The sequence below is a fragment of the Hyalella azteca genome, unplaced genomic scaffold, assembly GCF_000764305.2.
Source record: "Hyalella azteca isolate HAZT.00-mixed unplaced genomic scaffold, Hazt_2.0.2 contig8720, whole genome shotgun sequence".
NCBI classification, from domain to species: Eukaryota; Metazoa; Arthropoda; class Malacostraca; order Amphipoda; family Hyalellidae; genus Hyalella; species Hyalella azteca.
The window spans coordinates 76181-101550 of NW_025938805.1; the positions used below are offsets into that span (position 1 = coordinate 76181).

General features: G+C 38.5%; 2 protein-coding genes across 2 annotated transcripts; one reads left to right on the forward strand and one right to left on the reverse strand.

Moving 5' to 3' along the window:
* Window positions 1-748: 748 nt before the first annotated feature.
* Window positions 749-11440, forward strand: LOC108664553 (THO complex subunit 1; the record flags this gene model as incomplete). The annotated part of the gene is given in 13 exon segments (XM_018151161.2): window positions 749-854; window positions 2824-3016; window positions 3589-3771; window positions 4025-4182; window positions 4650-4820; window positions 5166-5305; window positions 6019-6142; window positions 6512-6610; window positions 7082-7173; window positions 7466-7612; window positions 8892-9039; window positions 9373-9660; window positions 10173-11440. Coding segments are annotated over 13 exon segments (2014 nt in total), but the record flags the coding sequence as incomplete, so codon positions are not given.
* LOC108664552 (flocculation protein FLO11) lies at window positions 11345-24682 on the reverse strand. Its single transcript, XM_018151160.1, has 6 exons — window positions 24515-24682; window positions 23976-24215; window positions 23571-23640; window positions 16106-16194; window positions 13413-15642; window positions 11345-13108 (listed from the first exon to the last, which is right to left on the reverse strand). The coding sequence occupies exons 1-6, from the start codon at window positions 24680-24682 to the stop codon at window positions 12807-12809; spliced, it is 3099 nt and encodes a 1032-aa protein (XP_018006649.1). The 3' UTR covers window positions 11345-12806.
* Window positions 24683-25370: the final 688 nt, after the last annotated feature.

A 25370-nucleotide genomic window follows, 5' to 3' on the forward strand; every position in this document is an offset into this window, starting at 1 on the left:
AAATTTGCTGTGTCCAATATCTTGTTAGAAGTTTTTTAACATTACAATCAGTTGGCAGTTTGCCTATAGCAACTTGAACTACACTATTAATGTAGGATTTTGTCATGCTCGTTTAGCATGGAGGTCAATTCATGACTATCTTCTCTTAATGGTGTATATGCTGTGGTCAAAGTGTAGTGACCATACAGATACACACAACAAATAGTTGCTCAACTTTCTGCCTTTCTGTACAATTCAAAATTACTGCCTTTTTACTAAACTACTCTTTAACTTCACTTCTTGTTCGTGTGTGCACGAAATTTTGCACACTTGCATAAAGTTGGAGACAATGTATGAATCAATTGACAGAATAAATAATAACGGAAATTTAATTTTTTTATACATTAAAAATATTTAAAAGTAATTTTTTAATATTTGAAAATAAAATTAGAAATTAATTCTACTTGTGTAACATCAGAGACACTGGATTCTTTAGAAGTGTTGTATTTATAAAGTAATTTTTAAATGCATAATATTTGGCATGCATTTTGTAACTGTCTTTTTAGAACAATCCAAGTTATTGGAGGTATTTTAATCAATCAAAGCTACATATAGACCAACACAAATTGGAATTAACTTTTAGAAATTTCTGAATACCACTGATTTATTGATGTAAAAATTAAAATGATATTGGCTTGACCAGGACCAGGACCATTATTTCTTGCTGAACTCACTTTCTTGTATTTTTACAAAATTTCTTTGTTGACAGCGAGCCAATAAAAGTATGTGTGGAGACGGCTGTGCGCTTCTACGTCATGGAGAACTTGTGTGTGGGCCACAGCACAGATCTTGGCAAGATCACAGCAGTCTGCCAGGTTTGTTACCAAGTAATTTGATTAAGTGCATTATTTATGCTACAAGTGTTACCAAGTCAATCAAGTGTTTTACATCAAGTCAAGTCAAGTGTTACCAACAAGTCAATACCAAGTGTTTTACGAAAGGCCCTTCGATAAATCTTAATCAATCTAGTCAGTAGAATTGTGAGATCAAAAGTTTTTGCAAATTATAAAACTTTATTTCTCTTTACAAGAGTTATAAGCATTTGGAATGTAAATTTTCCATCTTGAATCTTATGAAAATATTCAGGTTGAAAGGTAGCGGTTGCAAGAGCAGAATGAATAATTTATTTACTGATGAATTTCTCTTGTGCTATTAGGTTGTGGAACATATTTCACATAACTTGCATCAATTATTGTAGACCATAATGAACAATACTACTGGCATCTCTCCTGTTGTCAGTTAGGTATGATTAGTTTACAGTTTCATTTTTCAATAAAAATTTAGATATGTAGTAAACTTTGTCATATTCATGTTCAATTCATACATAATTACCCAAGATGATTGCTGTGTTGACTTCCTGCTTATTTGGGCCAGTTATTTCATTTCCCAGTTTTTGCCATATCTATAATATAGTGGATGAAATGAAACATAGCTTTCAATCTAGAACCTTTTGAGTGATACCTATAGCTGCATCACAAATTTGCAGTATTATATGCCATGAAAATTTTCAGATTATAAACTAGTTATTTGTGAAAGAAAAATGATTAGGGTATTAAAATTTAAAGAATTTGAAGAAATTTTTTTAATTATTATAATTTTATTATTGATTGGCAATTGTTTCAATTTAGTCAGATTGTGACCATAGCATCCTAGGCTTTACTTGCAGTACGTTATTCCCATATTTAAGTTTTTGTATGGAATAGGTTATGGCAAAAATTGTGCAGAGAGAGAGAGAACTTTGCAATGAAAAACTGCTACATTTATTATTAAATTGGAGAATTCTAGTCACGTTCTAAAGTAACAAAAATCTCTAGTACAGCTGAAGTGGTAACCCGAACACAATAACAGTTGAAAATCAGTTGACATCACTCAAATCTCCTACTTGTACCAGAAATGTTGATCCATTGCAGTTCCTTTGAGTAGTACAACTTGCATAAATGACCATACTTTGGGCACATGTTTGCAGGCATATCTTCAGCAGCAATACCACAGTGGTAGCTGCACGTCCCTGCAGTCGCTTTTCACAGTCACTCTGTTTTCAGAGCCATAATCTCTTGTACTTAGATTGATGGATCACAGCCAGTCTGACTGTAGAATTTATATAACAACCATACTTTGGAATAGTGGCATTCTCTTCATTGTCGGGAATGTTACTCCAAGCTCATTTCCATACTTCTGCTATTGGTGATTGTGATCTTATTGCTACTGACGGTGACTGACCATACCATGCTGATAACTGAATTGAAGAGCTGTGGTGGTGCAGTGGTGAAAGACTCTGTCTCTCGCACCGAGCTCCCAGGTTTGAGTCCCACTGAAGATAAATTCTTCCAGGAAGCTCAGCTCATGGTCAACTCAGTCATTCATCCAACTCTGGTTGATAAATGAGTACCTGGCTTGCCCAGGGTGTTGTGAAAAGCAATAAAATGGTTCTGGCAGGTCAGCGAGCCAGTGATGGTCGTAGAACTACCAGTGGCACCAAGTGCCCAGAAAAACTGACCTATCACCCCCGCCCTCCCTAGTCACCACTACCAGGATGGGCAATTACAACAACATAACTGAATTGATGATAATTCTTGTGCAGTGCTTGCTATGGAATGTGCTTACAGTATTGCTGGCTCTATATTTGTTGAAGGCCTTCTTGTCTCTCCTACTGTCTTATGGCCATTGCTCATAAATTTCTATTATGCTATTAGGTTAAAGTCTTAGTGGTTTAGTGGTATGAACGTCTTAGAGTCCTGGCCAGCTGTTATTNGCTCCTAAAATAAAGTTTTCCTGTGTTTGCAGCTGACATGTGAACTAGCACGTCAGGAGCTGTGTCTGCCAACGCTTCCTATGTTGGTGATTTCGGATGCATTTGATTCTCTCACCGTCCAGCAATGTGAGAAGCTCTTCTCCTTTGTTGAAGCCAATGTCAGCATCTGGAAAGAACCTTTATTTTTTGCACCCAGCAAAAACCAAGTGCTCAGGATGTGTAACGGTGAGTTTTAACTGGCAAATTTTGTCATTTTTCTATATTTTCCTTCTTCATGGTTTGTAGAGATTTGATTCAAAATTAGAGTTAGATCAACAAGCACATTTAAGTCAGGTCAATTTATTTGTTGTACAAAATATAATATCTATCAAGTCTTAGTAAGTTTCCAGTTGAATTAAAGCTGTTAGAATTGACTTGTATTAAAAACATATTTCAGTTATATATTGTACGGCTAATGGTGAAATTCAAATTTTAAAAATGATTTATATATACCACAAAGGTACTAGATATTGGGCACATAAGTGTCTTTTCAAGACATTGGGAGATAAAATGGGTTAACTCACTCCAGTGTCTAGGATGGAATTTATTGTATTGAAAAGGTGATCATTTTTGCAAAGGTAACTTTAGTTTATAACATTGTATGTATCCAGTAAATTGAACCTATTTTCAAATTTTATGATGCAACACATTTATATACACCTCCATCTGCCACCTATCTTGAACATAACATCCAGCACAAGCGTGCTTCGTATATATCAATCACCTTGCATTCAGTTTATATTCTTGCTTGTTTCCAGACGTGTTGCGCCGACTCTCTCGGTCACAGAACACAATATTCTGTGGTCGCATTCTGCTGTTCCTGGCTCGCTTCTTCCCCTTCAGTGAGCGCTCTGGTCTCAACCTCATCTCGGAGTTCAACCTTGAGAATGTTACCACCTACTCAGCCAATGAGAATGACGATGCAATGGACGTTAGTGAAGGTGAGTAAGCATACAGTCAATCCATGAGCGCAGTAGACTTCATTTAAGATTACCGTATAACTGTGATAGTCTTGTGAAGTTGTTGACACTTGTTTTTACTTTATCATTCAAGAGAATATGTGATAATATATTGTACTAATATTTACTCTCCTTTTGACGCTATGAGCAGAGCTGGTAATATTATACATTCATTCTTTTGAACTAGATTAAAATTTTTTCTATATGTTTCAAGTTTACTCTTATTTTCTATCAGTAAAAGAAGATAGTGTCAGCGAAGCTAAAGAGGAGAAAAAAGATGAAAGCAAACCTGCTTTGGACCCCACTTTGTACTCCAAGTTTTGGGCTCTGCAGGACTTCTTTAGGAACCCCATCCAGTGCTATCAAAAGGAGCCATGGAGGCTCTTCACCTCTGTGAGGAAATGTCATGTGTTATCTTTGCACCCACCACCCTATCTGAGATATGACATCAATTTATTCGAGTATAATATATGTTTTTTCATAATATAATTCTTATTTTACAGTGTAATTATATATTTTTCATGTAGTCTGATGTATATTAGCCTCATTCATATATATTTGCATCCTAATAGTTATGTCTTCTACATTATATTTTTTAACAACAATTTTCTGTTAACAATTGCTCATTTTCATGTTTTTTTGTCTGCTGTATTAAATTAGGAACATTCAAGTACAAATGATTGCACTTTTCAATATGCTTTTGAAATTATGAATTTCTCTATGGGATTAAATCAGTTCCTTATTAGAGGGTAAAAATATTTGCTTAAAAATGAATGATAATAATTGAGTCTTGTATAATTTGGTTGCTCCAAATCAGCTTTGGATAAAGAAATGTTAGCTAATTTTTGTCTGGTGTGCAGTACACGGCTGACGTGCTGGAGGCGTTCAGCAGCTTTAAGTTGGAAAGTGAAGGCCGCGGTGGCGCTGAGGATGGCAAAGTGAGCTCGGCGCCACGCTTCTATAATGACGTCACCCAACTCTCTTCCGATGCTGATACTACCATCATTGATTCGCTGCCTGACGTCAAGAAGGTTAACATCTCGTGCAATTTGAGCTATGATAAATTGACAGAGTTTTCGTGTAACGGTCATATTTTTTTATGTTCATATTTGTAAATGCTAGAGTACCTTTATTTTTCTCAAATTTGAGTAATGAAACCCGTTGATTTTTCACCATTTTTGTATGCTATAGTCACAAATGAGGAGTAAAGGCTATGCATAAAGGAACTTCAAATTAGCAAAGAAAAATATATTTTCACCATGTTTTAGTAGCTTAATTATGTTCGTTTTCCGGCTGTAAATTCGTTGGCAAATAATTTCGTAGACTATGAATAGTGTAACTTAATTCTTGATTGTTTTTATTTTTTATTTGTGCAGATTGATCAATACTTTGCCAAATTTTTGACGAACAAACGTTTGCTGGAGCTGCAGTTTAGTGACAGCAACTTCCGGCGCTACGTGCTTGTGCAGCTGCTCATCCTCTGCCACTACCTCACTGCTGCCATCAAATTCAAACAGTTCGTTCCTACTTCGTTGTCCTGAACTGTGCCATACTTATGTTGTTGAAAGCTGGTGGTTATTGGTGCGTTTTCAGAAGCTGGTGGTCGTTGATGCGTTGTCAGAAGCTGGTGGTCGTTGATGCGTTGTCAGAAGCTGGTGGTCGTTGATGCGTTGTCAGAAGCTGGTGGTCGTTGATGCGTTGTCAGAAGCTGGTGGTTGATGCGTTGTCAGAAGCTGGTGGTCGTTGGTGCGCTGTCTGAAGTAAGAGACAGCAGCTGTTGGCTGCCATTGCAGTTCCAGTTGATTGTGATTGCCGTATTGGAGTGGGTTTGCATTTTTTTATTGTTTTGTCTTGAAATCCTATAGTAATACATATTGTTGAGTCTTGCCACTCTGCAGTAGGTACTCATGTTGAAAATGAATTGAAACGCAGATTGATTCATTTTCAGCGTTTTAATTTATACTCCAATTTTTATGTCCTGGATTTTACGTTTGCAACAGTTGTTTTATTTTGGCAGTTACTTCTTTCCGTTTGAGATACCATCAGAATGTTTCAAAAGTAACATCAATATATTTTGTGCACCTTCACCAATTTGATAGTTTATATTCGAATGCATAAACTTTAAATTTGGAAGTTTATTGTTCAATTTCACCGATTCTGAACGACCAAGTCATAAAGGATCTATGTTACCCTTATCCAACGAACAGTAAGCATTATTTTACTATACAGAGAGAGTCTGGGTGAAGGAGAAACTGCGTGGGTGCGCGCCACCGAGGAGAAAGTCTTCGGTCTTCTGATGGAAACTCCGCCTGATGGAGAGGAATTTGCGGAAATCATCAAAAAAATTCTCAAAGTTTGTGCATCCTATTTTGCTTATAGTATGTGCTTTGTGATAACCAACTCATTGAGAATGAGCTTTGAATAACTTAATTGTTATGTTTTAATAAGTTTTTCTATTACTTGCTCCAAGTATCTAAAACTAACTTCAAATATAAAGTTATGGAACAATTATTATTTACTGAAGTTTTTTTTCATAGTATTCCAATTTTTATATCCCGGCTTTTTACGTTTGCAAATGTAGCTCGTTTTTAAATTTTTTCTTAAAAATTCATAATTTGGGAAAATTAGAAGAACGTTCAATTGCGATTTTAATCATTATTGTGTGTACATATTCCATCAGCACCGACAGGATTTTTTACATTTCAAATGATTATTTTGATAGAGAGAAGATTTTTGGAATGACTGGAAGAACAGCGGATGTCCGGAAATCAAGGAACCAGCACCTGCTCCCCCTGCTAACGTGCATGGTGTCAAAAATGAGGTCCGTTGATTCAACATCAACAATTATGATCATTTTTTATTGAAAGCAATTTTAGATTTATGTCATCGAAAATTTGAAGCTCGCCTGGTTCTTGAGATAGTACGTTAACACGTTGAGTGTGGCACGACCTACCAAGGTTGCCTGCCACATTGCCTAAAAACAGCAAAATCCGCAGACAAAAAAGGTTTAAAATACAATATTTATTAGTAAATTTGTGTGTACCGGTGCAAAAATTCAATTTTCCTTTTTTTCTAATTTTTAAATGTAACAAGGAAGTATCACCATCATAAATTTCTGCCGATAAACGCAATTGAAAAAAAGACTTTGCAATCCACCGGTGGGTCGTACCACACTCGTGTGTTTTACGATTTGTGTCGATCCGATTTGTACAGAGTTGCAATCGGATTGTTTCCTTAATAAGTTTTGTGTGCACTATAATTTCGTTTAACTATAACCGATTTTTTATTGCAGGACGACTCAAAGCAATTGAAAAAAGGCAAAAAGAGGAAACTGGGAGACCTAATCCGTGAAGCCGAGGCTCGAAAGAAGTTCATAATGGCAAAGTAAGTGCCTCTCATTTGATGAGCAAAGGTGATAAAGAATATTTACACTTGTTCAGTTTGACGACAATTTGCTCATAAAAACACAATCGGTATATTAGTGAACACAGCCGACCACCAATCGTCGCCTTGAAAATTTTATGAACAACAGTAGCTTGATACGCATTGCAATTGAACGGGCGAAAAATTGTTGCGAGGGGGCGAATTGCAGTAGTTGAATCGCAACTTGAAAGAAATTTAGGTGAATGTGAAACAACCAAAAAATTATTTAGTGACAAATTTTGTATGCTTTCAGTCCGGAGATGACTCGCCTCTGGAATCTGTGTCCAGATAACATCGCTGCAACAAGGCAGAAGAAGAGGGACTTCATCCCGTCGCTTGAAGATTATTTCATCAAAGCAGTCGAACAAATCCACTGTGAAGAAGAGCCTGTCACTGAGAGGTAAGATTTTTTACAAGTTATTTTAGTTACTACTTGCTTCCAGGGTTTTTATGTACATGTGTAACTGATGACACTGGATTAAAACTGGTATCCTAATCATAGCTAAAGTTGGCGAATGAACAACATCGCCGCCTGTTAAATTTCAAAGCCAAAGTCAACATGCCTTTCTATACTTCTCAATGAAGTCTGTATGTTGTGTAGGTCAAAAATGCATAATGTAAGCTGTGTAAATTGGTTCGAGCGAGGTTAATTAGTTGGTTGAAGCTGCTTATATATATCGGATGATTCACCAGGGTTTTACCTGACAATTTACCTCAGCCAGTCACTGCCTTAGAAGCAAGCACGGAGGCTGCTAATCCGGGCGGCCACTTGTGCAACTGCTTTGATAGGTTGCCTCAATCTCACCTCCGTCAACTCGCTGTTTATTTTTCCATTCTGTTGATGTAGCGATGCAGCAGTGAAGAAGAATCACAGTTAGAATAGAATAGCAGTGTCGGCACTGAAGAAATAGGCCCATGGCCTCTTGCCGATTCTTGTACTTTTCGTGACTTGATTCCACAATGGATCCAGCCTTTTGAACACGATCTTTCCATAACTGACGATTGATTGAGATAGCTGCTAGACTTATTGCAAGGCCCGCAAGCTTCATGGCATTTCAAGACTGAACAAGTGAACATATGCTCCTGCATAGCTTCGTCTAGTCTGTTCTTGAAGGCGTTCATACTCAGATCGTCAACGATGCTGTCAGGGAGGCCGTTCCACATGTCGGTGATTCGAAGCGATAAGAAATGTTGCATAAATGCGTTACATTTTTCTTTTTAATTATGACTTTTCTAGTCACCGTTTGGAGAAGAATTTTGTTTGAAACCCACCTTATAGTGATGCCTGGTAAAATAAGCATAGGGTAATTATCGATACCTTATAAAATTGAGGAGTTAAACGCGGAATATATTAATAAGAAGTACTCTGGCAGTGTTCTTTCTCGAATTCGAAGAAATGCTTCAATCAAGAACTATTCCCTCTGTACTTAACAAAAACATACTGTTAGTTTGAGCAGTAGACCATCGGATTTCAATTGGCTTATCTTTTTGCCTTTCCATCACTAGGTAGCGGAAAAACTAGACTCGTATGTGTTTTTTAGCGCATTTTCACTTTTACGAAAAAAAGGCCCTATTGTGCTCGTCATGTCTGTCCGTCCGTGACCGCGTTTTCGTCGACGAGAAAATGCGCTGTCTCACTCACTGCAGTGAATACTGAGCTATTTTTTTTTTCTTCCTAGACTAGTCTACGATAGCGATTTTGGTTGGCGAGGTCTTCGACTCCTCGCGTGCAGGTCACCCCATTTCTTCACTCAGTCCACGGCTCCCATCGCCACTTTACCTGAGTACCTCACGACAATGATCAAGAAACTTGCCAAGGACATACCGGTGAAAATCAGAGTCTCATTTGTCATATAATTCATTCAAAAAATTAAGTCATAAATGGTTTTATTCGTCTCTTGACGTTTATTTGCTTTATTTGTTTATCTATTCTTTCATAATCCTACAAAATAATGTGCTAAACTCTGAATAACGAATAACACATATAGAATGAATGAAAATGTAGCCTGGCTTGCTCTGGCACTAGATTTGAATATTCTACAAGTTTCTCCTTTGGTTTTGCCTTATTGCCTTTAGTTCACCCCTTCATATTCATGTATAGTTAATATTACTTTCTCAGCAGTATTGAGCTCCTGCATTTTTTTTTTTTTTTTTTTGCAGGGTATAAGCAGCAAACTTCAGCAATTCCAAGAAAAGCTTGAATCTCAGCAAAAAAAGAAACAAGAAAAATCGCAAGTGCAGGCCGAGAATGTCAAACCTAAAGAGGAAGAGAAGATTCCCGAAGAGTCCGAGAACTGCGAAGAAGAACCTAACGACGATGAAAACGATAGGGTGGAATTACACCCCATCACCGATGAAGAGCGATTGGCCCTCGCCACGAAGCTGGCAGCCCTTGGAGGAGACAAGTGGCGTCTCCTGCTCACCAAGCTTGGCTTCCAAGATGACGAAGTGAGCTGTCGTTCCGAATCATGATGAATCATTACTTATCTTTTAGTCGCATTAGGCAAGGAGTGTCTTGGGATTCTACTTGTTTGTTGAGACGGATTCTGTTGTTACAACTTAGTGATTACACCTTTGTTGGTCATATTCAGAGGATTCTGTTGTTACAACCTGGTGATTACATCTTTGGTGGTCATATTCAGATACCTCAACCGTTCATTGGTGGTCATATTCTTTTCTTGTAATAATCTGGCTGTCTGATTTTCGAGTAGAAAAGAATAGAAATTAACAATAATGTGACTTTAAAAAATCACATTTTTTTGCCTGATGTTTCAATGGTGCAATTGCCTGAGTGATTGACTACACGCGCTGCTTCACTGTGTACTACTGAAGCAGCTGTGGTCTTGCCAGTATAAATCATGTGCATTGGCCTGCTCTTGGTTAGTTTCCTATTCCTTCATAGTAAAACCCAGGTAATAATAGGATTTTTGTAGTATTAAACTTTTTGTGATACTCCCCAGGTACAGTACATCTTTGACAAGAAAAAGAGCAAAGTGCAAGATACCGTTCTGCACTTCCTGCAGCTGTGGGTGGAGAACGAGGCGGAGGAAGCCAACAAAGAGACCATCGTTTACACGCTGGGAGGACTCAAGATGCAGGACGTCGCCGAGAGCGTCTTCCACTGATGCTAGTGTTTGGTCTTTGTCAGCTATGTTACGAATCTTCTCAAGATGAAAGATTAGGTAGGGACTTATTCGCAAGATATTTCATCGTGTTCATTTCTTTCATTCAAATCTTAGTCCTGTTGGGTCCCAGGGCGTAAGTAAATAAATTTAATACCATGTCCTGATGTGGAGTGTAGATTTTTACTTCTGCCTAAAAGAATTATTAACTCCATAACGCTGGCGTTTTTCGTTTTTACAGCTAAAGAAGTGCATTCTCGCTAGAAAGATCTTTTCAACGACTACGTTGAACTTGTTACGGTAACAAATTACGTTTTACTCATTACGGTATCGGCATTGGAATATGCACTTGTGACCTTGTTTGCCAAGACATGACTTTTATTTCATTCGTAGTTTGGCTGTCTGCATTCGGTATTGAGTACATCGACTCGGGCTTGGAGTCAAGGTCAAGTTTACCCGAGTTGAAAGTCTTTCGATGAATCATACAAACCAGTTGTCATATTATTTTCCTATCAGAGAACATCAATAAAGGTAATGCATTCTGACGAGGTTTGGGGGAATGATTTGAACATTTATTTTGCTATTAGTTGACTGCACTTCAGTTTTTTTCCTTTAACAAAATTAGTGCAGCTATTGTATAGGTTTTCAGAGCACTCAATCTGATCGATGAGAAAATGAAGAGATATGAAATTTGAGCGTTCTTAATAATTGATTGGAAGTCGTATTGTATTAAAACTTCTTTTAATATTGGTATGAAATATATTAGCCAATAAATTAAGTTTTATTCATTAGGAGAAAACTTTTTTCTTTCTTGCAAAAGTATAAAAGAAAGTTCATGGTTTCACATTGATGGAAAGCGCGTCTCGTGTAGATTTATTTTTTTGGTAACATTAAATTCATCAAGGTAGCTACGACCGTTTCTCAACTAATTAGAGCTCATTTAGTTCCTACTTTGAAGACATTGAAGGCGACATATTAAAGAAACTCTACTCAGGAGAAAAATAATGTTGTGGAATACTATTTTTTAATTATCACTATACAATGATGGCTATTTTCACTGTTACGAGTTCCGAGCAACTTCTAAAGTAAAAGCATGAAAGCAAGGACCTCATGGTGAACAAGCCCTGTCTATGCAAGTTTGTAAGCAATTGGAATAGGTTCTTTCTGTACTGTTATCTCGCAAACTACTCAATGAGAGACGCACCAACCTCCACCTGTGGGTGAAGTAGGTGCGACGCACAGAGCGAGTTCCTCCTGAGGTCCATCACAATAAGCTCGCCTCTTTACATTCAAAAACATTAATTTCTTCTCATCTATCCATTACATGCAATTGCAGCGGGAGTGAAGTCAGAATTACAACTAAAACAATTGGTACAACTGAACCTACTCCATCATATAAGTGCATAAGGCTACATTCTTTTCAAGTGTGACAAATTTCCGAGAGCAAATAAAGAATGATAGCGACAGTTTAAATAACTCATATTTAACATATGGAATGGACCACAGAAAGGCACTTTATAAGCATGAAAAACCAAGCTATCTCTCCATGACTGGAGTACAGCTAACTCTTTAAGAATGTAAAAGCAAGCAGTTATACGAAAATTAAAACTTACACGAGTTGTGACTATTTAGCAAGTTTTATTCCACTCGACAAAATATTTAGTTGCGCGAACCATTCTAACGTAAGTGCCAAATTATGTTTCAAAAAATAAGGATATGAACTTAAACGATAGGCTATGTACAAAATCATAACAAAAAATCTTTATTCACGCAAGAAAGAAATCCAGTTTTACTGCTAATTCTTGCCGTTTTGAATTGACGTTCAATTGAACAGGCTCAAATTTTGAATGATGACAAGCATTTTAAAAATAACAGAGAATACGTACTTGTTTCCTATCGCTTTATTATCTATGAAAATTCAAAAGATGTTAACATCATTGGACAGAAATGAAGTGGTACGACTTAAGAACGCCAAAAAATGTGTCTGAATCTGGGATCAAATTTCTCTGATTAAAATACAAGAACTCTAACTTCATTCTCTACTTATTTGACAAAATTCAGAATGAATCAAGAGTGGACTTAGGAAATACCGGTTCGAAACAAATCATATAAAAACTTACACTGGCAACGCTTCAGAAATAAGAACAAGCCAAGCTTTCATTAGCCATCATCTTTGATGGTAAAAAAAGGCAACAAAGGGCGATACAAAACAAAGCGTTAGCACCCTCTATCGAGTATGATGTACAGAAAAAGCAGATCCTATCTGTAATTTGACTAAACAATCGCTGAACCAGCTTTGCCACAATTCTTGTATTTAATCCTCATACGAGAAGATAGATCATGCTTCATGGCTTTTCCTCTGCTGGCTTTGAAAGTGAATGCGATAGAATATGTAGCCTACAAATTCAACAATACAAGATTTTTCAAGATCAAATACGGTAAATATAAACCTTAAAATCGTTCAAAAAATGGCTAATGTTCACCGTTACCATTGATGAGCACTTCCTCGACTGTGGTTGTAGTGGTGATCAACTCTGCTTCTCCGTTCAGGTGAATTTCATTGACTTCCTTAGTGAGTACTTCAACACTCGTCTCTTCCTGTGCCTGCTTTATCTCTTCTCCTTCGGTCTCCGGAGAAGGAACCTCCTTGACATTTTTATCATCATTGTCAATTACAGCAGGCTCGTCCGAGGCAGTTTTGCTCTTTGCGACAACAGAACTGGCCGTTCGTGACTTCAATCCTGTGATCGTTGTTGTGGACTTCCGAGTGGTTGCTGAAATCAATTTTGAACAAATAAGTACGAATTCGTATCATTCAAAAATGAACAATAGATTTTCAAATCTATCTTTATCTATACTAATCCTTACAAAAATAATATAATGCGATCGTACTTCCCTTAGGCAATCACAACTCAATAAATATATAGTCGCATAATAACAACTGGTTGAGTCTGGCTTCTTGAATTTTTAAGAATTTAAATACACCGAAACTTAGTTATCTTATTGAAGTAATGAACTGCAATAATAAAGTATACATGGTCAACTACTGACTCCAGCTGAATCTATCAAGAAACTTACTTGTTGTTTTGGCAGCAGTAGGTTTGTGAGTAGGTGCTGCGGCTGTGGTAGTTCGAGTGGTGGTCCTCGTGACAGTAGATGAACGAGAAGAGGATGACAATAGTTTGTTGGTGCTGTTCTTAATATCCTTCTTTTCGGATTCAGCAGGCTTGGCAGCGGTCGTCCTAGGAGCAGAAAGAGGCTTACGAACAAGTGGCACGCGTGCTGCAGTAGAATTTTTGGTCGTGGTGGTAGGATCTGACTTGGAATCAGTGCTGTCCTTAGCTGCAGTTGTCAGAGGACGACGGGTGATGGGCACTTTGCGGGCTGTTGTGGGAGTGGTTGCAGCAGACGATGGGCGGCTGGATGTGCGAGTAGCAGATGAAGGGGTAGCAGAGCTACGAGCGGATGATGGTGTCACACCAGGTCGGGTAGTGCGAGTGCTTGGCGTAGGTCGCGAAGCAGGAGCACTTGCAGGAGTAGTGCGAGTTGTTGAGTTACTGGGAGTAGAGCGAGAGGCTGAGGGGGTGGTCGTGCGCGACGCAAGAGGAGTGCGGGTGGTGGTAGTTGTTGTGGTTGTTCGAGTGGATGTAGCAGAAGATGGGCGAGATGTCGGGGTGGTGGTAGTGCGAGTAGTTATGGTAGTTGTACGAGCCGTAGCACGAGTGGTTGGAGTAATTTTGGTAATGGCCGTGGTGGCGCTGCTGCGCACTGCACCACCGGGGGTTGTGCGTGCTGTAGGTCTGGGTGTGCCAGGCTTTACGGAAGAGGTAGCAGGAGAAGCTTTGGCAGAGGCTGCTGCTGCAGTCTTAGTTGCAGGAGTAGCTTTTGCAGCCGTAGTAGGGGTGGTTTTCGTTCCACTAGGCGTCAATCTAGAGCGTGCAGCAATTCCAGCAGTACGAGGTGCCGGCTTAACTGGAGCCTTCTTGGTGGCAGTTGCTCCCTCTACAGTAGGAGGTACGATTTCTGAAATGATTTCCTCGTCTCTGGGATGGATGTCAGCTTTAGGAGTATGAATGGGGGAAACCGGCCTGTCATCAATCATGGGAGCTTTGATTGGAGTGGAAGGCATAACATCACTGACAGGAGCGGCCTGAAGTTCATCAGAGAGAAGAAACTCATTAGACATCTCTTCAACAACAGGATTTTGTTGTGCCAAATCAGCAGTGATGGGTTCAGGGGAGTGAACAGGCTCTTCCGCTTGGTAAGATGCATTGAGGTTGGCTTGGTTCATTTGTTCAACAAGCAGTTCCTCTGCATCCGGAGATGGCACATTATTTGACACAGGACTCCGCGGAGCAACGGCAGGTGGCGATGAGGGGCAATCATTTGGTGTGAAAGAAGCAGCTTCGGGTGATAGAGAGCTCTCCCGTGGAGAGAATTCAGGTGCATTGGGCGATAGATTGACTTCGCTTGGCATGAAAGGCGCAGCTAGAGGAGACAAGTGGGCATCAATAGGTGACACAGGCGCATCCACTTGGGCAGCTGAAATGCCACTGCTACTTCCATCATGAAAGTGGGTAGCTTCAGGACTGAGGATTCTATCACTGTCAGATGAGATGTGGAGAACCTGCGCAGTTTCAGGCTCTTGCAGATTGTTGTAGAGCACTTCATTGTTCCCACCGAGATACTGCATCATTTCTTCAACATCCTCAGGAGCATCAGATATCGGTTTTTCCAGAATCATTGAAGTGGACATGAGGTCATTCAGAGGAGCCTGTGTGAAAGCAGGAGATGGAGAAGATGCCCCGTCAAACGACTGCGGAGGGAACTGTTCCTCAGACACCTGACTCGGAGATGAAGCCATTTCGGTCGGGGAAGGTGGAGCTTCAACTTCCACAACTGACTGGGCATGCACAATTTCAACACCCTGTTCTGCAAAGTCGCGGACACTAGTCTCCACCGTCACTGGGGATGTTGAACTTTGATAATTCTGAGCCCCTTCTTCGCTGATGACAGTCACTTCTGAATTTATTGCTTCAACAGCATTTGCGAGAGGATCCAGACTGGCAGGCTCGGGCGAGCTGCTGACATAGACACTGAATGGTCCACTAGGCTGCTCAGCTGATTCGTGTTCGTGCAAGTCTACACCTGAATACTGTTCTTGAGCTGGGTTCAATTCAACAGATGTGACAAAACCTTCAACAGATCTTGGGCTGGACGGAGAAGAGGGATCGCCGTTTTGCACAGTGATGGACTCAATGCCCTCAAGAACAGGTTTGGAATGCTGATCAGCCACTTCATTCACGATCTGGAAAGTGTTACTTTTGTTAGGCAAAATATCTCCATAGGATATTTTTATAAACAAATATTTTGAGACTCAATAATAGTTTCCTGCTACACAAAACTTCTACTAGTCATTTTATGGAATCAGATTTCAAATTTTTTATGGTTTTGTGTTTAGAAGATGAATTCCTTATAGATTTATTTGAGGCAAATTGAAGAAATGGTGTAAAACCACTAAATGGATAAGTGGAACAAAAAAAAAAAAAAGCTAAGAAACAGTAAGTAATAGAACGCATATAAATAATAATAATAGATATTTGATGCACAGCACTAAGAAGAAAATGAAAAACTTATGATGTGACACTAGCATACAAAACAAATGCAGTACATATTTTAATATCAGTTCAGCTCATACCGTCACTCAGTGTATTGAGAAATCAAAACAGAGAAATATGAAAACTAATTGTAACTAATCAATCAAGAATTACCTCCTTATCTTCTTGATTGTCGTAATGTTCACTGCTAGGATCAATGTCACCATCAGGTAAGCTGTCCAACTCCGCCAAAGCAGATTCCACTGGAAAAAAATGTAGCATTTAATTTTTTCATACTGATGACAACTTAGACATAAAAAAAATGTTTATATCATAGAAATCCAAGTTCATTGAGTTAAGACAGAAAATTGGCACTGTGCAACAATGCTTCTTTTCATCAGTTACTTCTCAAGAGAAATTAAAATATCAAATGAATAACTTCCAATGAAGAATTAAATTTAATAAAACATTTTTCTGAACGATTAATTTTGAACTAAATTTTCTATCTACACCTGCTGAAGCACATTCATTAGTCTGTTGTAGAAAAAAAAGGATTGTATTTTTGCTGAGGATGGATTCAACCATACTGGATTAAAATGAAAGAAAATGGATGAACGAGTCAATGGCACATCAATACTATTGAAATTGCTAATGGTCAAAATAAAAGAGTCTTGCATGATTTGATTTGAAACAATATGAAATTTGGGAGGGTTATAATGTTATATGGTATATAAATGAACTGGAAAAACTTGTGTAAGTAAATTGTGCTGTTAGAGCAGAAAATGGACCTCCGTTGTATAACTTTGCTATGGTTTTAGGATGAAGCAAGTTACTCAGCTACAGTGCTACACATTTGCATTGTAAAATTTCGTTACACAAAGAAGATGGTGAAAAAAATATAGAGCAGACCACTAGCTTTGAATTTGAATGAGGTAAGTGCACTTCAATCAAAACACTACCATTTCTTTGCAAAAAATAATTAAGATTGAAAGCATGAAAAGTTAGTGTGATCAGAGGTTCTGAGCAACAAGCAGTTATTTAAATGTGTTGAATGTAAATCAAGCACTATCTATACTTCATTCAGCATAATGGCAAAGCAAAGATTTTATTAGACTCTTCCTTTTTGAGCCCTCTCATCCTTCGTGTTTAGTGCAAACCACCAATGACATTCTCAAGGCTTGGAAGATGAGTTCAAGTGTCCTCTTTCAATGAAGTTCACTTATAAATCTATTGATTGATTTATACTTATCCTGTAAAATATAACCAGTAGTACAGTGATAAAAATGTAAATTCCTTTCATCTATTATTGAACAACAACATTTTTTAAAAATTGCTATTTTAGTTGTACTATATACTTCAGCAAGTTCTGATAAAGAGTGAGAGGTTAATAATAACACCTAATTAGAACATTCAACAACGGGTAAATTTCTAATTTAAATTCAATCTACGGAATTTTATTCAACGAAAACACCAATTGTCAGCTCGGATTTGAAAAAAAAAATAATTTTGAAGGCATAAATAAAGCAACCAGGCAAACGCGGAGACGCTAGGCTACCGGTATCGGTATGTCGCTGTATGTGCTAATGGCTGGCTAGCTTCAACGTTGAAACAGATGCTCGACCAAGTTCACAATACCTTTAGATATTCAAACAATTTGCGTACGAAATATCAAATATAAAATAAAACGACACACCAGGTTAACAAACACACCTCAACAAATGTAAAAATATAATCAATGGTAACACTTCTGACACGTTACATCGGTTGGGCAATATTTACGCGGGAAGATCAACAGGCACAGCCGTACACTAGCGCGCTCTGGCAGCCAATGCGCGAGCCAACCTAACCTGTTGTTGGCCGAGAGAGAGCTGCTTCTCGCTCCTGAACTTGAGCAATGAAGGTCGATAAAGTTGTATTATTGTCATGAGCACCTTCGTTTACAGTTAAACCTAAAGCTAACGTTTCCAAGCCGTTGGCAACGCATTCATTGTTGCTGTTTTATTCATAAATGGCGATGAAATGAGTGCAGCATGGTAAGATGAATTACTCTAATACCCTATATTCAATTGCAATTTTTAAATATCATATATTCATATTGGTCAGTCACTTGCAATAAACCTTCGACTGTTCCCAACAATTATGGATGAAACGCTACGGATATTGTGTCTTGCTGCTTGCGTAGGTACTACCTACATATGAGCTCAAGCTACGTTAACTTGAGGAATTTTGCTCACGATACATCCTACTACGTAGAATTTTAAAATGTCGTAATGCAATTGGAATTTGAAAAGATTAATCAAAAGCATTATATAAAATCGTGTGCTGGTTCTTGCGCTGGCAGATTTTAAAGTAAAAAAAATGAAATGTTTGCATTACACAAGAATTTTGAACAACAGTAAAGCGTGACTGCGTGACAAAATGACGAAAGACAGTATTTTCACATTCTGCAACAAAATCTTCATCCGTAACTGCGATATTGAAAATAGCTAATAAATCATTGTATACCGAAAGAAAATAGATAGTAAGTAGGCAATGTCCTAATTTGGTAAAGTGAAAATCACTTTGCATTCATAAAATAAGTCGTAGGTACCTACATAAAACACAACTGCTGAGACAAAAAAATCAAACGCTATCAAAATAAAAATAGGTAATGCATTCAATGAAATTTAATAACCATTCACCCTACCTATCTTTCTCTCCACAATCGAAAAGTTTTAGCGCTCAACTTTATGCATACCTTTTTCAGGATGGTTTTCTTTATTTTCGAGGTTGTTATCAAGAAAACTTCGATTGGTGTGTCCAATGTGAGCTATTCCCACTCCATTGGCCACGTGATCTAGCTCAACATTACAGGTGCGAATGCCAAGAACGTTGATTGGAGCGTTATTGAGCACTCGAGTCTTCAAAAGCTGTGCAATGTGTTTTTCATTCTCATTTGTATATTTTTTATTCAAACCTACTTTACAGTTGTCTGCTAGTGGTTCGACTTCGATGACGGAGAAACTCTTGCAGTCAATCATGCTAGTTTCTTGATTCTCTTCGACGTTAGTGCTCAATGGGCTGTGGGAATTTTCCCTGTTCTCCGTGCTAGTATCCTTTTCCTGTTGTTCAGGGGTGATCAACTCCTCGACAAGCAATGTGGAGGCAGCGACATCTTCCACATTGAGAAGACCACGTTGTTCACGCGATCTACGAAGCAGCTCGTGCTTCTTCCGCCTTTTTTCTTCTCTCTGCTTTGCTTCAGTTTTACGAGCTTCAGTTTTAGCCTTTTCTCGAGCTTGTTTTGCTAGTCGTCGCCGCTCATTCAATTCTTCTATAGCTTTCTCTCTGATACATTTTTTCTCTATACTTAAGGCATGCATGTCTCTTTGTTTCTGAGCTTGCTCAAGGATTTTCTTTTTCTTCAGCATTTTTTCATTTTCTTGGTCTGCTTTCCAAGCATCCAAGGTTTTGCCAGATAAAATGGCCTTCCATCTTCTACGTCGTTCAGAATGTGAACGACCCATTGTAAGTTTTCGAGCACTAGCCGGTTTGGATATGCCTCAGGAATTAGGAAAGATGCGATAGCAGCGATACTAAGGAAGATTTGCCGATCAGATGGATTCCGCTGCCGCAAACTAAGTCGTTAGTGATTGACCAACGTTACTAGGACTAAGGACCTTGAGGTTCGGAGATAATCAAACTTCCTATCACGAACTGAGAGTAAAGTTCACCAAATTCTTTTCGACACGTCTTACCGGACTCCGATATAAATGACAAAGTATTTAAATGGCAAGACACCCACACATTGAAGCACTTTCAACGCCTACTCGTGAGAGACTGAAGTTCTGAACCAACAACACATGGCCGACGGACGCCGACGGTAACTTCACTGGCTAGAAAGGAAGTGCCCCGCCCCTTACCCCCAAGATTCTTTCCCGATCTGAAAAAACATTAGGTACCCCCGAAATAGACGAATCCGCGTGGCGATGCTTTGCACACGTGAAACGTTGACTCTTAGAAAAATGTTCAAGTAGATAATTGCGAAACTGTATAATATTATAATGTTCATTCACCATTATCAACTCCAATTGGAACAAGATCGATGTGAAATTAGAATCTATGGGATTGATTATCATAAATTCAGTTTCCGAATTTCACGTTGGGGGAGGGACTTACGTGAAGTAGTAGCTTCGTCACTTTACGATGCTCTCTCTCTCTACTCACAGAAAACTGGATTAACTTATTTTTCGCCGTATTACATAATCTCTTCCTATTCTCTGAAGGCTCCTTGCTCTTTTCAAATTCAGGTTCTTTATAAAACGTTAACGAATTCCTTGAATAATTTACCCTTAATTCATTTTGATTGGAAGCAAATGATGAAAATAAACATAAATACAATAAAAATTCACCCGAATAACATAATACCTAAATATGAGAATACATGAGTTAAAATTATACACAAATGAAAAATGGCTATAAATGCAGTGCTGATACAGAATTTCTTGGATTACGCTCTTCGGAGATCTCGAAAGATACCATGCCTAAAAAAACGGGAAAAACAAAGATCAATGGCCGTAGTAGGGTGTGAGCAATGGAAGAGACAACTGGAACGGAAAGCACTAATTCCTAGCGACACAGAAGCACGTGGTGCATTCTCGACCAAGTAAGGCTCATTGAGAGCGAATCGAGACTTCTCAGGACCCGCCTGCGGACTCAAAACGCAAAACCTAACTACACGCTCAACTTAACCAGTCATAACTCCTTCAATACTGAACGTATTTGCTTGAATTTTGTAATAAAAGTATATATTATCAATACGCTGCGATAGTAATTATTACAGGTTTTCACTTTACTTTGTTTTCAATTAAATCGAATAAACGTATTCTTCAAGCAACCTAACCACTTATAAGTCCTTCAATACGATGAGTGGTTAGGTTGCTAAAAAGATGGGTTTATTAGTTTTAATTAAAAACGAATTAATGTAACAATCTGCAATAATTCCTATCGCAGCGTATTGATGATATCTACTCATATCGCAAAATTCAAGCAAATACGTTCAGTATTGAAGAAGTTATGACTGGTTAAGTTAAGCGTGTAATTAGGTTTTGCGTTCGAGACCGCAGGGCCGTCCGAAGTGTCGATTCGGTCTCATTGAGGCGATCGATTTGCCGACGCCATGAGACATACTAGCCATGAGCCGAGATCTGGGAAACTTGCAATGATAATTTATAATTTAGAACCTTAACTTGGTTACACATAACGAAACAAGGCATTGAGTAAGGAACAAGCTTGGCTTTAATTTTTACAGATACTCCCTCATATGGATTAGGTGCGAAAACGTACTTGCATTTTACATCTTTCACAATCGTATTAAGTTCAAGGATAGGTTGTCATAGAAAATCGTAAAATCAGCATGAAACTTAATGAACGCAAACGAGAGTTTTCGATGTTTACCGATGTGTATACTTACACTCTAGTAAAATGTAGGCTCTGATTTTCATTCACACGTGCTAGCGATAGCGAGCACAGCTGGGAGCTTGAAAAGAACCAGCACACAGTGCGAACAGTGGTTTGAATGACGACCGGAAGAAGCAACTTTAGATGAAAAGCGTCCAAGATCATTTAAATCCTATTGCAAACAGAGAAGAAATTGTATATGAAGGAAAGGCCGTAACTAGATTAATGATCCAAGCCGTAAGGTGGCTAGCTATCAGTGTGAGCAGTTAATTTCTCAAAAGTTTTCGAATAAAAATGAAAAATAAGATATAATGAACTAGAAAATATTCCTTAAATAAATATTATTCAGTGTTTGGAGTAAATTGCGAAAATGCTCCGCCATAAAGTAAAAAGTTCATTAGATAATTTAAGTATTTCGTCTACACTCTTCAGCAAAGTGTATACACAATATTCTCGAATTAAAATTTATACGGTTACATCTTACATGTGGTTTGAAGATGTGTGGATTTAAGGTATGTAAATAAATTAAATAAACAATTTACATGAATGGTATATGAGACAGCAGCTGGCTCAGCCTAACTAAGCATGACTCATAAGGTACAACTCGAAATCATGCAGCCTCAGAATGTGATCAGATCAGTGACCACCCAAGCCAGCAAATGGCGAGGCCTATATATGGAATCGCACCCAATGACCTCACACCACTGGCAAGCTTACCCCTATAAAAATCAAGAAGAAATTAAAGCATTTGCAGCTCTCCACAAAGGAGAGTAGTAGATGACCAGTAGACGATATATAAAAGGTGGTTTACATAATAAGCTATTAATTCGGTCATTCTTGTCGGGGAAACCAGTGTAAAGCCCGACCGTAAGTAACATACGGGATCGTCCCGTAACTTGTAGTTAGTAAGTAATGTTAGTCCATTCTTCACATGTATGTCATTCATTCACCAGCAAGCGTCCATATCACATGTCAAACCTATTCAAACCTTGTGTACTCATTTATATGCCTGTTAATACTTTGTTGTCCGTCATGTGTAAATAAACCATTCTAAACCATCGCCGACTTAGAACCTGGGTTAACTCCATTATATAGCAAGCCCTGACTATCCCATCCGCCACAATTCTCGAACTTTGACCATAAAAAAGTAAATATATATAATCATCAAATAAAAAATACCCGTAAAAGATATCACTCGTATAAATACACAAACTGTACATGAATTCATTGGTGCGGAAACGGTGCGGTGTTCACATACGAATGAAATGGCCGTCCAGCCTTGTGAGGGCGAGTTATTGCACATTGCCCACACTAAAAAAATAAATTACACACTAAAATAAATAAATAAAAATAAATTTTGCACAGGATTGCACTGTTTAAGAAATTATCATACCGATGAATGCAAACGCATATAGTGACGAGGCTGGTTGTCAAGCGTAAAAATAGAAAACATTCTGCCGTGCTTACAGCACATTGAGAATTCTGTTGTAATAAACAGTTAAAAACTAATCGCATTTGAAAGAAATACAAGGGCTTGTAGCGTCAATATGGAGAATTTCTCATGATTCATCGTGGGATAAATGAATCGCCGTCAATGCTATTCGTATCTAAAGGCGTGGTAATGACAGTACAGTGTAATACAACGCAAATCGCTATCACGCAGACACATATATCTTCAAAAATAAACGCTACTGCACGGAAGCAGCAAACATTTAGCAGTAAAATTTCACGAAAAGCCCGCACTGAATGCCTTTAGAATTTCCAACGATGACTAGAGCCAAATACGATATAGGGATATCTTTGCTCACTGGAGTGTAGAATTCCGCCGGCAAAATAACAGACCGCTGGCTGTTTTTTCAAGACCAGTAACTCGATCACGAACGTCCAGGCAATAGAGCAAAAATAAAAATGTTATTGTATTAAGACACAGTACCGCCATTTCAATGATGACAAGCCTCTAGGTCTTGCTTGAACTACACATGCCATTCATGCTTCGTACACAGTGTACAGACAAGTTAAAGCTCCACAACAAGTAAAGCAGCACATCCACGAAAATTAGTCAGTAGAAGGCAGAAGTCAATAAAAAATACAATTTCCCAAGATTTACAACGCATATGGCAAAACAATCTGGACTCTAACTCCATTTACAAGAGTGAATGGGGAGGATTGTTATCAAGTCAGTGATTGTCGAAGTACTCACCGTCTTCCATGGTTGGATCAGCAGAATGAGTATCAGGGAGACCCGCCGACAGGTCATAATCGTGTCCAACCTGTAACCGAGAAAATATTTCCAAGATTCAAATGTTGAAATAAAAACTTAAAAACGTCAAATTAACAAGCCATTATTTGCGTTGCTTCTTGGGAGCAATTTACAGGAATTTAGCACAGCATCAGATACAATTGAATATAGTATATATAGTATGACAACTTGTAAGTGCAATCTATATACTATCTAGTCGAAATTGAGGAAAAGGCCTAGAACAATCTTCTTAGTGAACACTCAATGACCACAGAATTTAATGATGCGACAGGCAAAACTGGAAAATTTGATTTTCTAAATCACTGCAAATTTTTGTCGGCGGTAGATTAAGAAAAAATGACAGACCTGTTCATTGGAAGCGAATTGATAAGGCGGTGCAGGCGATCCGTTTCCGGCTTCTCCGTTGCCCATAGGGTCAACGGTTGCTGAGGTGTCAGGACTGAATGGATTATAGTCCCCACCCGGTTTGTTCGTAGGGGAATCGGGATTGAATGTCCCCACATTGTTCGAGAATATCTCGTAAATGGTCGAGGGTGCGGCATCCTTCTTCATCAGCCATGAGGGGTCCATCTCCCCTTCGGGAATCTGAAATCAAATTAAAAAAAAATTGTCTTCTAACCAAAGAAAGAAATGGGGTAAAAATTCCTCTGGCATGTAATTTTTTTCAGAAACTACGAAACACTGAACAATACAGCTCCAGAGAAATTAGTGTAACTGCACATAAGTAGCTAACTAATATAAGTAAAATTATGAGCTTTAAATATCGCGATACCCAAAATTTAATAATTCACTCCTGCGATTTCTACTGAAGGCTTAAAATATGACTAATTGGCACCGAAAAAATTGCACTTGATACCAAAATAAATGAATAAAATTGTACGCACCTCGCCAGCCTGGCGTCGTGCTGCCTCTTCCTCCATAAGGACGTCAACGGGTCTCAAGAAGACCACGACCGCAGTGATGTTGTCCTGCGAGCCCTGCCTGCGCGCCTGCTCAACCAGACACCTGCCCACGCCTTCACAGTCGCCTGTAACAAAAAACAAATGATGCATAAATTTCCACTGAACATAATTTTCGCAAATAACTTTATGGCATTTTGCTATGGAAGTCAAGACGGCTAACAACGTCCTGGAACGAATGGATAGATTTAATTACGATGACAGACATCTCTCGAAGCAAATGAGATTATGAGCTGAGGAACAAACATACATTGCATGCCAAAATTAAAGTAATCACATCGTGTTACACACATCACTATTTATTTGTTCTCGAGAATTTGAAGAGCGATTCAAAAATGGAAACATATGAAAAAGAACAACAAACATGTATTAATGCATTTTTTTGTTAAACGACTTAGCACGGCCTTGAAGCTATATAGTTATCTAGTGCAAACAACCGTCTGAAATTATCTTATGCTGAAACATTAATTGCCCTAAACTTTCACCGTATTCATGGGAAAGCATTATTGCAAGATCGATATAATTAAGGTCGAGCAAACGCAGCCGCGAGTGTAAATTCAGTGACAACTACACCAAACTAGCCTTCAACAGATAGAAGGAAAAACTCCGTAAGGCAAGAATTAGAGAAAAGAACAGGTCGCAGTCCCAGTATGGCGGGCTGGCGCCAGCATGACAAGCTCACAAAGCGTGCGCCACATGATAACTTCAGCAAATATGGACAAGAGACGAAGGCTGCTTTGGGAAGAGCAACTAACAAGCAAGCACACGTTTACCTCAAGTA

Coding starts and splice junctions, on each gene's coding strand:
- LOC108664552 (XM_018151160.1), bottom strand. CDS start 24,682: ATGCATCATTTGTTTTTTGTTACAGGCGACTGTGAAGGCGTGGGCAGG. Junction 24,216..24,514: donor CACGACGCCAGGCTGGCGAG/GTGCGTACAATT, acceptor ATTTGATTTCAG/ATTCCCGAAGGGGAGATGGA. Junction 15,643..16,105: donor ACAATCAAGAAGATAAGGAG/GTAATTCTTGAT, acceptor AACACTTTCCAG/ATCGTGAATGAAGTGGCTGA.